The 14,892-nt window shown below is 39.0% G+C and overlaps 1 protein-coding gene across 2 annotated transcripts; it reads left to right on the top strand.

Moving 5' to 3' along the window:
• Nucleotides 1-2,479: 2,479 nt before the first annotated feature.
• On the top strand, nt 2,480-14,892 carry arhgap1 (Rho GTPase activating protein 1). 2 transcript variants are annotated; one of them, XM_048263267.1, is made up of 13 exons: nt 2,480-2,581; nt 4,995-5,201; nt 6,397-6,489; nt 7,903-7,990; nt 8,127-8,258; nt 8,378-8,464; nt 8,630-8,728; nt 8,925-9,032; nt 10,099-10,175; nt 10,327-10,404; nt 11,181-11,309; nt 11,565-11,668; nt 11,946-14,892. In XM_048263267.1, the coding sequence occupies exons 2-13, from the start codon at nt 5,054-5,056 to the stop codon at nt 12,114-12,116; spliced, it is 1,314 nt and encodes a 437-aa protein (XP_048119224.1). In that variant the 5' UTR covers nt 2,480-2,581; nt 4,995-5,053; the 3' UTR covers nt 12,117-14,892. The 2 variants fall into 2 exon arrangements, with proteins under 2 accessions (XP_048119224.1, XP_048119225.1); XM_048263268.1 differs by lacking the exon at nt 2,480-2,581 and adding an exon at nt 4,193-4,211.

The raw sequence follows: 14,892 nt of genomic DNA, 5'->3' as shown, positions 1-14,892 counted from the left end.
GTTGTAAATTGAACGCACAATTTAGTAAAACGTACACACAATTTACTAAATCGTGTGCACGATTTACTAAACTGAGAGCACAATTTAGTAAAATGAGCGCACATTCTCTCAATACACAAAAATATCTTGCAATGACACCTCCTGGCTCCGTATGAATGCGCGTATGAAGCCAAAAAGTATCGACTGGCTTAGTAATGAAGGTAAATGGCATTATAGCAATTTTAGTCTTAACATGAACTAACCTAGTGCACATTTTATTAAAGTGAATTTATTAATATAAATCTGTATCTGAACTTTTATCTAGACTAGCTCTTGTGAAGTATGAACTTGCCAGAGCAGACCTTAAATTGACAGTGGTCAAATGTGCCCGGAAGGCATTTGTCTAATTTCTTGGCTGCTGTCAAATTACTGCTCAGATTTTCTATAATTTTCAAGTCTGTACAGTGGCGATTCTAGACATTTTTAACAAGGGTGGCCCTAGTGGGGCACTGATTAATTCAAGGGTGGCATGAGGCAAAACATCCAGATAAATAGAAACAGGCTCAAGATGTTAAATTAGCACAAATACATTAGGAAAACCATGCACCAAACACCATATCATCAATTGAAGGACAAAGACCATACCCTCACATATTGTAAAATGTCTTTGTATTTGAATAAAATGCAAATACAAATAAACAAACATATTAAATCTAAGTTGTCTATCAATGGGTCATGCTGAGCTAAAACAAATTCCATCATAGGGACATTAAAACATATTTTATTATATTATATGGCTATCTATGGCCATCTATTTTTGTAGCTGAAATAATTTGACCTGCTTTTTTTGTCTGAGCTGGCAAAGAGCTATAACAAAGTAATCCAAAATCAACAAACACCTCTCAACTAAATGCTTAAAATATTTTTGTATGAAACAGGAATGAAACACCAATTAAAGACTAACCTTAATCTAATCATAACGTTACATTCATAATGCTACAGACCCTAAGGCTCAATCCCATTTGTCATTCTTCCCCTTCTCCTAGCCTACCCCTTGTCCCTCGAAACAGAGTGGCAATACATAGGGGTGAGAATATTGCCCTTGGATATTATATAGGACACCATGCACTATAGGGGACAACTGGGACGATCAAAACATGTTTTAATTACACATAATTTACAAAGAGACCACACCGAAAGTTAATATTTTGTCACTAGCAATAACTTACATCTGTCTTTTGTCAAATACAGTGGCCTGTGAACCTCCGATTTTCAAACCTTGATTAAGACAGGATTATCATTAAACGCTTTTACAAAAGTAGGCCCACAGTTAACACTTAGCCTAATGACCTAACAAATGTTGGCTGGGCAGGGTAGGTAGCCTACAATAAGCAGGTAGGAAAATTAGTCTAGGATGCGATAGGTAAATAGATATCTTTGCGTGTTAGCACAAGCAGTAGCCTGTAGGCCTAAACTCACATGCTAAAAACAATAAGTCATGTATAATGGCAAGCGTGTTTGCCACTTTCCTAAGTCTGTCTGACACTTCAAACTAACGCTGCAAATGCGTCAAGAAAGGTCCCGCCTTAGACCGTCATAATGGTCAATCGTAGACTAGGATTTCGGGGTGGCACCTGGGGTGGCCAATCGAATTTCAAGGATGGCCTGTGCCACCCAAAGCCACCCCTATGGTTCCGCCCCTGAGTCTGTACACTTTCAAATTGTCACTTACTGTCAATTTTCTTGTACATTTAATACCATTTATGTAACTTTTCTTTTTTATTCTGTTAACAATACATTGTTTTACACCTGTCAGTTCATAGTCGTGATGGAAATATATGCACCTGAAGCAGTTATAAAGTTTCTTCACCTGGCTAAACAGCAGTGATTCACTTGGAGTTGGCAAGATTGTAGTTTTACAATGTAATAGAGGCAATCAAAAAGAAAATGAAGCTCCTTGCATGACCCACTCCAAATTATTTTTCTCTGATACAATAAACACGTTGAGCTTGGTCAGAAATGTGGCAATACTTTCACACAAGTGATGGCACCCCTGTCGTGAAACATAGGCTACCTTAGCCTACCTTGTCAGTAGATATAACTCTTTGGAGATTTTTCACCTCAACACAATTTTCGACTGGGGGGGCAAGTCAGGAGAAATGTGCCATTTTCAACAGCAGAGTAAATATAGATAGATAGATAGATAGATACTTTATTGATCCCCAGGGGAAATGCAAGGCTCTAGAGGGAGCTCTACAGTCGCCAAAAATATAAACCTGCACAATGTAGCCTACCTTTAAACGCTCTTCACAGAGCAATACATCTTATTTGGAACATTTGTGCAGTTTCTTCATTCCGACTTAAAAGCCTGAACACACCAAAGTCGACATCCTTTGCCACTACGAAATACGGACCTTCGGAGGGCACGTGAAGGCAAGTAAAGGCAGCATGCGCGCTGGATTTGGACAATGGTTAGTGATTGGTTCTTTAATACAGTGACCGCCTACTCGTTACCGGATGTTTGTGACACAGTGGATGTCAAAAAAGAAAGAAAAAAGAAGTGGGAAGTCACTGACGAGATAGCCCTATCACCGGAAATAAGGTAAACTGCGGAGTTGTACACACCTAAACAGATACAACCGTTTTTATAACGAATAGTAAACAAACGTCTAAAATACCCAAATCCGTAGAGTTGATATCAGACAGATAGCTGTTTAACGTCTTTTTACGTTGGCTAGAACAGTCACGATAACCACTGCAAGCTAGCTTTCAAGCTAACTCGGCTTGCTCATTACATGGACGTAATTAACAGACTAATATCAGTCAACATTATCATATGACTTTTCATAACTATGTGAGCGCAAATGTATTTTGGCATCTAAGTTACTTATATGCGACCACGGCAATGTAGGATTCGTTAGATGGGTATGGGTAACAGTTGGCGCTTCTTGTTGGCTGCAGTGAACCAGCCAAGCAGGGTCAGCTTTAGCTCATTAAGATTGACTGTCGTTAACGTTACTGTTTATTTCCTTCATTATCCTGCTCGACGAGATGCCAGTTCTGGTGCCTTTTGATAGCTTAGTTAGCTGTCATCATATAGCTAACTCTTTCAGCGGACAAAAGGGCTCAAGAAAATGGCTATGACTGAGCGACGCTCATTTCAATACTCTGTCATTAAAGAAAAATTTCGTATGTGATTAGCATCACGCTCTTGTATTGCATCCTGGTGTCATTAACGTCACATGCATAACGTTGTCATTGAATAGGGAACGAAAGGAAAATAAATAGCATTATGATTTGACACGGACCCATGCGACCAGCTGTGGTCTTAACATTGGATTTGTGATGATACGGCAAATTGACATATGCTGACTGTTTTAATTAACCCGTTTGCACAAGGTCCATTCTCATTCCTTTAAACTCGCAAGTCAATGCTGTCGTGATCACTAGGCATAGGAGTAGTCCACTTTGTTTTTTTAGACGGAGAATGGCGATCTTATTAACATTATACCTTTTGGCCAGTATAGGCTAATCCAAACATGGATATTTGCGAAATTACAATTGTTGCAAGCATATACTTTATACAAATGGTTGCAAGCATACACACGCTAGGCCTACTATTCGCCTTTTCAAATGTTGTGATGACATAATATTGGTGCATTGCTTGTGAAAAAGTAGCCTAGGTACCGCAAACATTAAAAAGTGCACACAGCATCTTGTACCAAGAGTAGTGTAGGCCTACCAGAATAGCTTATTCTATAGAATCTGCACTCCAGACACCCTGGATATGTTCTTTACTATGACTGTACAGTTGTTGGTTATTTCTCATTATATATGTGTTAGGATATCTGCGTAGGATATTCACTGAAAATAACCTCGGATTGTGTCGCATTTTAGAATCCTGCCTTAATCCTTTTCTGTCGCATGGTCAGCGACTTCTACAGAATGACCGTGATATTTCAAGAAACGGAATGTCACAGCAGATGTAATTTATCAAGCGGTCTATTAGGCCTACTTGTGGCATCAGATCGGATTACATAAAGGCGACTTACAGATTTTCTCCACTTTAGTTTTAATGTAGCATGAAAGTGTAGGCCTATTTTAATTTTTTAAGCGTTGTCATTTTCAACCAGATTTAGAGTTTGCCAAGCTTTCTTCACTAATCAAAATGTTCTATGATGTGGGAGCAGGAACCCTGTATTGGAAATTTCTTGGTTGGATTGTCTAGAGTGGCGAGTCTTCTTGCACACATAGTCTATGTTGGGTTTGTCTGCATTTTTTATATGTAGGGTTCAAGCAGGGACCAAGAGTCTGTAGCCCTAGCCTGGCTAACACCAGACACCTGTCATTAATGTTCAGTTTCCGACAAAGGCTTTAAACATGGATACTTATGTTGTTTAATACTGACACCATTAGTACAGCCGTTGGTCTTTATTTGCAAAAGTCCCTCAGTTGTGCTCATAGGTTGTGCTCCTCTGTCCATCATTGTATAAAGCCTGTCCCATACTGGATAAACAGTTTTGATTGGGTCTTGAGGTTTCTGATTTGGAAATAATTTTCAGTGAGAGGGAGCATATCCAGTGTACTCTCAGATTCACCTGTTTTCCTTGGCTAGCCCTGTGGTTTTGAAGTCATGGTTCAGTTAAATTTCGGTACAGTAAGCCTGTAGGGAATGCTTACCTAAAATTCACTTACAAAATTGCTGATGCGCAACGGGAATAGTGTTTTGAAAGGTGTCAAAGTTTTTTGACGTAAACTGACGTATGGTCCACCACTTCATTATGTTTGTGTGGGGACTCAAATTTGAAACATGGTCCATAAGCACAAAAAACCTGCTGTTGATTACCATTAGACTGCATTTAGTACACATCTATATTGAACCTAACGTCCTGTACCTAAATGGTTCGGTACGAATATGTGTACCTTTACACCCCTAATGTGTAGCCTACACCTTAAATCAGACTTTGTTTAGTTGATAAAACTATTGACAGAAAATTCCTTTTCCTCTGTGGCAGGGCACTGATAGAGAAGGAATCTGTTGCAAGTGCTACACAGTGACAGCCAGAGGACCGCCATGTCCTCTGCCTCAGAAATTCTGGTCGACTTCCAGGATGACCTTGCTGTAGATGACACCCCCAGCACTGCCTTAGACCATCTTAAGTTGTCACCCATGGAAGACAAGCAGTGGCCTTCCGATGACCTGGCCAGCATGAGCAAGTCTGGTAAGAGCCTTGGAGGGTGGAGAGAATGGGGTTTCTATGCACCTATTCCAGTTTAGGCTACATTGATAATAATAGTTATAGTGGTATAACAGTACTTTATTGAATACTAGGATAGCAAATGTCTGTCACATAAATACAACTTTTTGCTCTCAGCATAGCTTTGTCAAAATGCGAGAGTATTGAATTAACCACAGAAAAGAGATCTTCCCATTTCAAAGCTGTTACAGAGAACTGGATCTATTTTGGTCCCAGAATACATTGGTTAAAAAGCATGATTGCATTCTCTCTCTCTCTCTCTCTCTCTCTCTCTCTCTCTCTCTCTCTCTCTCTCTCTCTCTCTCTCTCTCTCTCTCTCTCTCTCTCTCTCTCTCTCTCTCTCTCTCTCTCTCTCTCTCTCTCTCTCTCTCTCTCTCTCTCTGTGTGTGCATATGCTGGGCTTAGCCTCAGAGGAATGCACCATGGTAATGTCAAAGAGTCCCCTTGCTATTCTCTTCAATGCTTTTTGTAAGACAAATTCCTGCAAATGCTGCATACATCAAATTAGCCTACTGCATACAAATTACATTGCAAATCACTGCCACGGTGGATGTCTGTTGTGCAGGCCTATTTTTAAAAAAAAAATCCAACCCTCAGTCTCTTTAAGGGAGGGTGGCTACCATGATATGAAATGCAGTGACATCCGTTTCAGTGAGGCATGTTGTTCTGTTAAGGCATCAAGGCATGTCTTACTGCTTTATGGCTACACTGGAGGAAACAGCAGTGCGTGAAATTCAGCATTGGAGCTGCAAGAGATTATTGGTGTGAATGATTGCATATAGTTGTATGGAAGCCTGAAGGGCACTTTGCGCCAGTGACTAATGGTGTGCGTTTGCTCAGCTCAGCGCACTCCCTCCCTCAGTGATGCTGACAGCTAGATTTCAGCACGTAGTAATCACACTTTGTCACGAGTTTTCTCGGTTGTAGTAGATGCAGTGAGATTTTTTTAGAAAGAGCCTAGTTATATCACAATCTTGCAGCAATTCTTTTTAGTCACTACATTTTGCTGACTGAAATTAAATGGGAACAGTGAGGGTATTTAACAGAAAATGTCATAGTTATGAAAACATAGAAGGCATTCTACTGACCTACAATAGTTTTCATTGGTATATTTGAAATAACTGTTTTGCCACATTCTTTCCTTTCTTCCTATTTTCAGAAACAGATATGAAACATTTGGGTCAGGGTTCTCATTTGGCTTGGGATGACCCTTACTATGACATTGCTCGACACCAAATCGTTGAGGTGGCCGGTGAGTTCTATCCTTAGTTGTAGACTGCTGTATTACAATGTGCCGTTTGATGCACTCATTTAGTGCTGCAAATGATTTCTTTGGTACAAGTGGGTAAATGGCCTATTTAGGCCAGGGTGGTTAGGTTCTGGTCCAGAGATGGGTAATGTTTCCTCCATGGTTGTGCTGGACATGATTGTTCTGTTGCATTTGTTACACAGACAGAAACATATTTCAGTGTTTATGAAACTGCTATAATTAAGAAAACAGTTCTTTGCAGGATAATTGCACACAGTTATGTCAAATGTTGGTGTGTGTTTTGTGAAAATCTGCTGTCTGCTTTCTTAAATTACATGATCGATTAGACATGGCAAACTTGGTCAGAATAAAACAAATTTTACTATCCACAATTTGTCAGTACGAAACCATCCTCTGGTAATGTGTGGCTTTGCCTACATGCCTGCTCTGTGACAGTAGCCTATGACAGCTGCAGTGAGGGGTTGCGAAATTCCTTTTTGTCTGAATATTAAACAAGTTTTCTTTAAAAAAACAAATGGCATTATATCCAGTAGCCCCTAGAGGCAAATTTGGCATTGATAGAGAAATGTCTGTGCAAACTCAAATCTTTACTTGCGCCTCTAATAATGCTGTACCCTTTTGAAATGGACATTCTGCTGTCATGGACCTTCTTCTGCCTTTTGGGTTGACGCACCTACAGTATGTGACATTTAGCTCATTGGCATTTACAGTAAACACAAGCAGAGTAGGGAAATATCTTGAGCCCATACAGCCTAAAAGTAATAACCAGAAGGGCACTCGGGCAGTGTGCACCTCGCACAACATTATTTAAAGTGACTAGATCTGTAGAGTCACCTTGAGTGGGATCTGTTCCCAAATGTGATGGGCTCTTCCCACAGGCACAGGCTACCTTTCCACCAAGTTTAAGACAAATTGGGCTGTTTGATTGTGCGACATAATTCTGCTTGCAGACAGACAAACTTCACAGAAAACATGACCCCCTTGGCAGAGATAAACCAGTCAGTTGTGAGAATACAATATTCAAGTTGAATACAATTTAAATTTATTGAAACCCATTTCAGTGCCCAAAATGTAAGAATCGCTAGCCTATGTGACCCCACCCAAATAGCACAACCTCTCAATACATTATAGCCTTTAAAAAGGCAGACAAAAGTGGTTTCTAACAATAAAACATCTGTGTATAACTTTCCTTGAGGTGTGGATTTTGTGCACCTTTTATGAAACATTGTGTAAGGTAAATGTTTGTAGATCACCATGGGTGAATGATGATCAGTTATTTAAAACAGATCTTCCAGTTTCTACTAATGAGATTGCTAGTGAAATGATGCGTTTAATGATTAAAGCTATATTTTCCTACTTTTCATCTTATGCTAATCCCATGACTTTTTGTGTTAGGGGATGACAACTTTGGCAGAAAGGTCATAGTGTTCAGTGCCTGCCGGATGCCTCCACACCACCAACTGGACCATCAGAAGTTGCTGATGTAGGTTATAGTCAGTTAGCCTCTTTAAGTCCAAGTTCACCGCAGTTCTCATCTTAGTTGGACTATAATGTGCATGTAGTTGTAACTAACTTTAATATGAACAGCATCAGATATGTTGATCTTTTGCTGACTGCAGGTACCTGAAGCACACTTTGGACCAATATGTGGAGAGTGATTACACCCTCATCTATTTCCACCATGGTCTCACCAGCGAGAACAAGCCTTCCCTCAGCTGGCTCAGGGATGCCTACCGGGAATTTGACAGAAAGTGAGTACATATAAACCTTTGAAAAACCTTTTAGATGTTTCTCACCTGGGTCACCATATGTCTACTTAGTCATCTATGGCATTGGAATTTTGACACAAATTATTTTCTGCTCACTTAAGATACAAGAAGAACATCAAATCCCTGGTCATAGTGCACCCCACCATGTTTGTTAGAACACTCCTCATCTTATTTAAACCTCTAATTAGGTAAGTACCTCTGCACACAATTTTCCTGCAGTGCCTAAATCTGTGATTTTCATTTTTTTATGTTGAGTTAATGCATGTTGGTTTCGAAAACACATACTTTTCAATTAACCTTTGAATTGTTAACTTGTCTGTGTTTTGCTGATGTCTGTTGTGTTTGCTTTTCAGCTTCAAGTTTGGACGCAAGATTAGTTACATCAACTACCTGAGTGAGCTAGATGAATTATTGAAGTGTGAGCAGCTCGTCATTCCATCCCGAGTGAGAGAGTAAGAGCTTTGTGTCTTCTTATAAATCTTTGAATTATGTCAAATTACTATGTTGATATGTTTGTTTCATCTACCTCCACTTCCACAGGATAGATGTATAAAAAATGGATATATCCATGTATGTTTGTTTGTGCAACAACTTTATTTGAACAAAATGATTGGATTGTTACCTCATATAATGCCTCTTGGTTTGCAGATATGATGCAAAGATCCGGCAGGCTTTGAAGCCTTCTGCACAGGTCCCAAAGTCTCCTCCACGCAGTCCACCTCTGCCTAATCAGCAGTTTGGAGTTCCCCTGTCCACGTATGTGCTCTCAGCTCCATCTAACATCATCACTGACTACACACATCATTATATTTATATATTCCATTATTATGGATCATTATTTATGGTATGCATATTAGGCCTGGGATACACTTTGCCAGCTGTCAGTCATCGGTGAGTGTTGGCTGGCAGTGTGTCCTGTACAGTATGTTTGGACTAGTTGGACTACCTAGGAGTCATACATAACCTAAATTCAGTTACATGCACAAGAATGACGTATTAGCTGATAATTTGTTAAGAAGCAATAAGTGCGAGATTATAGCAGGCGTCATGACAACAGCTCAAAATCGTGAATCCTGTAATAGGGTCTTCACGACTACTGATTTGTACTAATTGACAAGTATTTCATAGCAGCAGTCGATTTAGTCATTATGTACTGGTGCAGTGCTGGTGCTAACATTACTGCTAGTGCTAGCTGTTGGCAGCAGATCTTTCATCTTTACATGGTCATTCATAGCAGACGTGTACTTTAATACAGCTGTCGGCAACTTGCATGTCACTGTGGAACAGGTCTGACCAGTAATGTTTCGCGATGTTGCGGTGTATTTTGTAGACAAACATTGACTTGGCTAGAAGTCATTCGCACCAGTGCACCTAAATATTTTTTTGCACTTGCACGGCATTATTTTTACTCGCATGTGCATTCACAAACAATAATAAATGATCAGGCACACCAACAAAACACCTTCAATTGCCATCAAATAGCGTACTGCTGGTATAGAGTTATTTCCTTTCAACTGCAGAGTCTGTTGGCTGTGGTCTTTTTGTCAGAGATGTAGTTGATGTGAGGTGACACTATAGTTAATAATAATAATAATAATAATAATAATAATAAACTATGAACACAAGTTGTTGAACAGGACTCTTTTTTATTTGTACAAGTATTTTGCATTGCTTGGTCTACCTGAAATGTTTTGGTGATTTTTTTTTTTTTTTTTTTTTTTTTTTTTGTTGTTTTTAATATTTAGAATTGCAATAGAGCAGCTTATTTAGGAAGTTGTTCTAAATGCAGTTAAATGCAGTTAATGCTTTTGTTCTTTCTTAGGCTCAAACTTAGGTCCGCAGATCCTGAAGGCATTCCATTGGTAATGCGAGATACCATTGAGTTCTTAAAGGAACAAGGTAAGCTTCATTCTCATTATTTTACTCTGCTTGTCGTTTTGTTTCCTTTAATAACTGTATGTGTGGTCTTTGAGAAGGCACTTGAAGAGGCAGTTATTGTAAGTACAGTATACAACACAGAGTTCATTCTTACTCTCATATACCTTATCAGGTCTGGAGATGGAGGGAATATTCCGACGGTCTGCTAATGTCACTCTGGTGAAGACTGTTCAAGAGAAATACAACTCTGGTAAGTTGTCTGATTAGGAAGAAGTTCAGGGCTCCCGGTTTGGAACATGTAGGGACAAGAGTCTCCCCATAGCTTAGATTTATTTACCTTAAAACTCCCTAACTTGCGTCAAGCTAACGGTTTCAGAAGATTGTTTTCTTTCATCTATTACTGAATTCCCACTATGGGAACATGCCAAGCTCTCAGAAAACCAAAGGTGATTCAGAGTTGAAGTTGTCAACGCTTAGATGCAAAGTAACTAATATGGCGACTATTGCTGCCAGTATCAACAGACTTGCTTGGAGAAACAGCGCGACATGACTGCATTCATTCAAGCCTCTAGTGCCTATCCAGTCATCTATAGCTAGCACTTCCTTTGCAGTAATTGGTTGTATTGGTTGACTCCAGAGGAATGAGTTTCTGACCTGTGTCATGCTTGAGTTCTAAACTCATGCTGTACTTATAGTAAAATAGAAATCATATTTGTTTATTTGTGTTTTATTTCAAATTATGTGTTATATTTGTTTATATTTATATTTTTCTTGTTTTGCTCTTTTATTAAATAGTTCAGTAATGCTTTGTAATGATTGCTTATACTACATGTTGTGGTCATGTATCAGCAATCATGCCTGTTGCACTTTATTATTACTGTCAGTTTGTTATCGTTGTGTGCACTTCCTTTTGTGCCTTAAGTCCATATTTGTCCTGTCACTTTACTGAGATGGTCCAGTAATGCCTGCAGTGTCCCAAACCTGGACTAGGCTGTGATGGTGGTTGGTTTGTGTGAATGTTTTCAGGTGAGGAAGTAAATTTTGGTCAGATGGAAGATGTGCACTTAGCTGCGGTCATTCTGAAGACATTCCTGAGAGAACTTCCTGAACCCCTGCTCACATACCAGCTGTACAATGACATCATCAACTTCCAAAGCAAGTCATTACCTTTCTCTAACCTACCACATTGTGGCCTGTAGTCAGGATTTACTCAAAAATTAGATCGCACATGTCTGCAAATGCTGTGTTCAAAATCTGTCATCTGTCGTCTATGATCAATTTAACAAATACATTTCAGTTAAAACAATTGGAATTGTCTTACAAAACTGAGATGTTCTCAGAATTTACAATCTTTTGAACAGTAACATTTACCTGTATGTGTTATAACTCGGATGTGTGCTTTATCACCAGATGTTGAAGGCACCTCTCAAGTAGGGACCATCCGAAACTTGCTGGCAATGCTCCCACAAGAGAACTACGCTTCCCTGAAGTACCTCAGCCAGTTTCTAGCTGAGGTAAGTTGCATGAAGGAAACTAATTTTCCATAGTGGCATTATTTTGCCACAAAATATTACATGTGTTTTACCTGTACATACAAGATAGATAGATAGATAGATAGATAGATAGATAGATAGATACTTTATTGATCCCCAAGGGAAAAAATTCAAGTACAAATACCTTTAGCTAGAATTGTTGTCCCTTGATGCTCACCCCTTTTACCGCTCACTATATGAGCATGCTTGTGATCATATTTGATATCAGACTACATCAACATGCTTGCTTTTCCTGTAGGTGTCAGCACGGAGTGATGTGAACAAGATGAACAACGCTAACCTGGCCGTGGTGTTTGGGCCCAATCTGCTATGGGGCCAGGATGCTGCCATGACACTCAGTGCCATCGGACCCATCAACAACTTCACAAGAACCCTATTGGACAACCACCAAGAGGTCTTTTCTGCTTAGAACTTTACCCCACCCCATTCCCCCCTTACTGGCCCATCTATGCTCTTCCTCTATTAGATCCATCTCAGTGTAGCTTCGATGTGACCCTACTCCCCTTCGTACTCTGTGTTGCCAAATGCATGAGTGTTGTGAGAGGCAGAGGACACACGTAAAACAAAGATTCTAAGGGTAAAAGGACGAGTGGTCGGAGAAGATGAGAAGATGCAGGGAATTTTCACCTTGATCTGGACCAACTCAGCAAATAATTTTTTTGAAATATGAAAGGTCAATAATTTTGGTACTGTAAACATGTGGACAATCAGTTGTAGCCCTTTCCCATTGAACTGCCTCAGCTGTTGAGAGCTGCTGTCCTAGACGATATTACGTTGAAGGTACTGAACATTAGAAGTATAATCAGTTTTGTGGGGTGAATAATTGGGGTGTGAAATTCAGCAAATTATTTCACGTTGAGATGACTTTCATAGGGCTTATTTTTCATTCAGGTATGAAACAGTAGTAATGGATCCTCTGAAGAGACTGAAATGTTAGTCAGGGAATTTGTTTCCGTGTCTTATTTTTGCAATTACGGACAATAATAGCTGATGGTTGTCTCACCTAGATACATAGTTTGCATAAAATTATGTACACATATAAAGCACTAAAATTTAAAAACTTGAATGGTTTTTAAATTTATGAATATATTTTATGATACTTGTATACATTGTGTATTGCCTTGATACCTTTTCTTTTTGTGAGCTGTATTGACTGTACAACATGGTAAATCAGTCTGGGGATGTTTGGGTTTGAGATATTTGAAGGGCATGTTATTATCTCTATAGATCATTATAGTCTAATCATCTAGTTATCTTTATAATGCATTTTCCTTTCCAAAAATAATCATGCTAAACAAATCCATCTTCTAGTATTATTTTAATTTCATGTAAGTTATGTTTTTGTTTTGGCCTTACTCAAGGGTCAATATCAATATTTTGTAGCTTATTCATTTTATCCAAATTTAACAACTTTACTGCTTCACAGACTATCGGTTCAGTAACCACAGGGGACCATATTATGACATGGGTTAATGTTAATGATCTGGAAAGTACATGCTGATTTGAGATGCACAAGGGCTGCAGAGCATCAGTAAAAACATTCAAAGATTTATGCTCTGATTAGTCCCACTTGATTAGTCCTACTTCCCACTGCTGTCAAATCCACTTGCAAAGCATGTCTGGGGCTGCTATACTGCCCCTTGTGTATCCAGCTATTTCAAAAGTTCAATATATTTACATATATCTGGATGATATAGGATGGTATATCACATCATCCTCATGACTGTTTGTCCACAAATTAACAAAGTTTTAAGGCCTGTGGCATTGGGCAGCCTGATGGCTCACTGCTTGTACTCTCTTAAAACATTAACTCTACTATTTTTTCTAACAGTAGATGTAGCATGTTTATATAACTACAGACTGTAATGATACTGCCAATCTGTAAAAGCAGTTCGGACCAAAATGACTTTTGATTATAAATTATTTGAATGATGTGCATCCCAAATCTTATATGCATACAGATTAATCAAAGCATTCCAAAAATTGACTTCAGATAGGGTATATCTTTAGCATCTTTAGCATATCTTAGCATCTACCTGCAAGATGTTTGTTTAGTGCTGATCACCCTCCGTGTCACTCCAGCAAGTTCACCCCTTTGCCCCTTTATATCCACATCATTAATCAGCTTCAACAGCTCTCCAGCCACCATATTGCGAGGCAGTGGTCTAGAATAAACGTGAGCCTGGGAGCACTGGGCCAAGTTTTCCTTGGCCTGTGATATGACTGTGGCACCCTAGAAGATACCTCCTATGTTCCCTACCCAATGCAATAGAGATATTATTGTGCAATCACCATTCTTGTCCTGTGTTTGAACTTGTGCTTTGTTGTGTTGTGGTGTTCTCCAAAGATGTAGATTCCTCCTAACCCCAGTCTGTGAAGGTGTAGTCCTTGCTCCTGGAGCAGAACTGTAGTTTTAGTCAGTGAGGACAAAGATCTCAACATTTATTTAATTGATGGTGTGTTAAGAGTATCTTACCTAAACACTACAGGAACACACAATACCTAAATCCTCTGAGTGTACAAAACACAAGATGTGTGCATCCAGCTTTTGAGATCATTCATATTTCCGTACAAAAGATACATTTTCTTGTGTCAGTCTGTGGATGGAGTGTTTCTATTGCTTATCAGGCAAAGGCATTTAAAGTGGTTTTCCTCCCTTCAAGTTGTATTTGGAGTTTCACAATCTTTGTCTTCAATAAACTTAGAACAGTGCAAATTGAAAGAGTTTGCATCGTGTTGCACCTTGTCAGGTAGTAGATATTTAAAAAGCCAGATGAATTGTTTTCATTAAAGTGTTGTATGTCTCTTATTCAAGTGAACGTATTGTTTTCAGTGTATGAACTCATGTCTGTACATCAGTGGCTTATGTTGTTTTCTAGCTCATCAACCTTTGTGTGTGTGTGTGCCTTAAAAAGGACAGGACATTATTTTAGCCATCAAAAAAATCAACTGATCCAGTACCGTGGAATTTTGTGCCATTTGGTTTTTTACTGTAATTCCAACACCAATCTGTTTACCTGTGATGTGGACAATTTTCTGCTTGGGGAAAAAAGTGTTTCTTTATGCGAAGATCTTTGTTTGCATCAAGGCTATTCAATTATAATGTTTGGCTTTTGAAATTCTAGTTTTGTACATCATCTGTGGTAAGTGAATTCAAAGATAAATAAACTATAAAAGGTGAAAAA

The sequence above is a fragment of the Alosa alosa genome, chromosome 14 (genome assembly GCF_017589495.1).
Source record: "Alosa alosa isolate M-15738 ecotype Scorff River chromosome 14, AALO_Geno_1.1, whole genome shotgun sequence".
NCBI classification, from domain to species: Eukaryota; Metazoa; Chordata; class Actinopteri; order Clupeiformes; family Clupeidae; genus Alosa; species Alosa alosa.
Note: the sequence above shows the minus strand (reverse complement) of the source record. Positions and strands in the feature narration are given on the sequence as shown.

Coding starts and splice junctions, on each gene's coding strand:
- arhgap1 (XM_048263267.1), top strand. CDS start 5,054: ATGTCCTCTGCCTCAGAAATTCTGGTCGACTTCCAGGATGACCTTGCT. Junction 10,176..10,326: donor TGAGTTCTTAAAGGAACAAG/GTAAGCTTCATT, acceptor ATACCTTATCAG/GTCTGGAGATGGAGGGAATA. Junction 10,405..11,180: donor TCAAGAGAAATACAACTCTG/GTAAGTTGTCTG, acceptor GAATGTTTTCAG/GTGAGGAAGTAAATTTTGGT.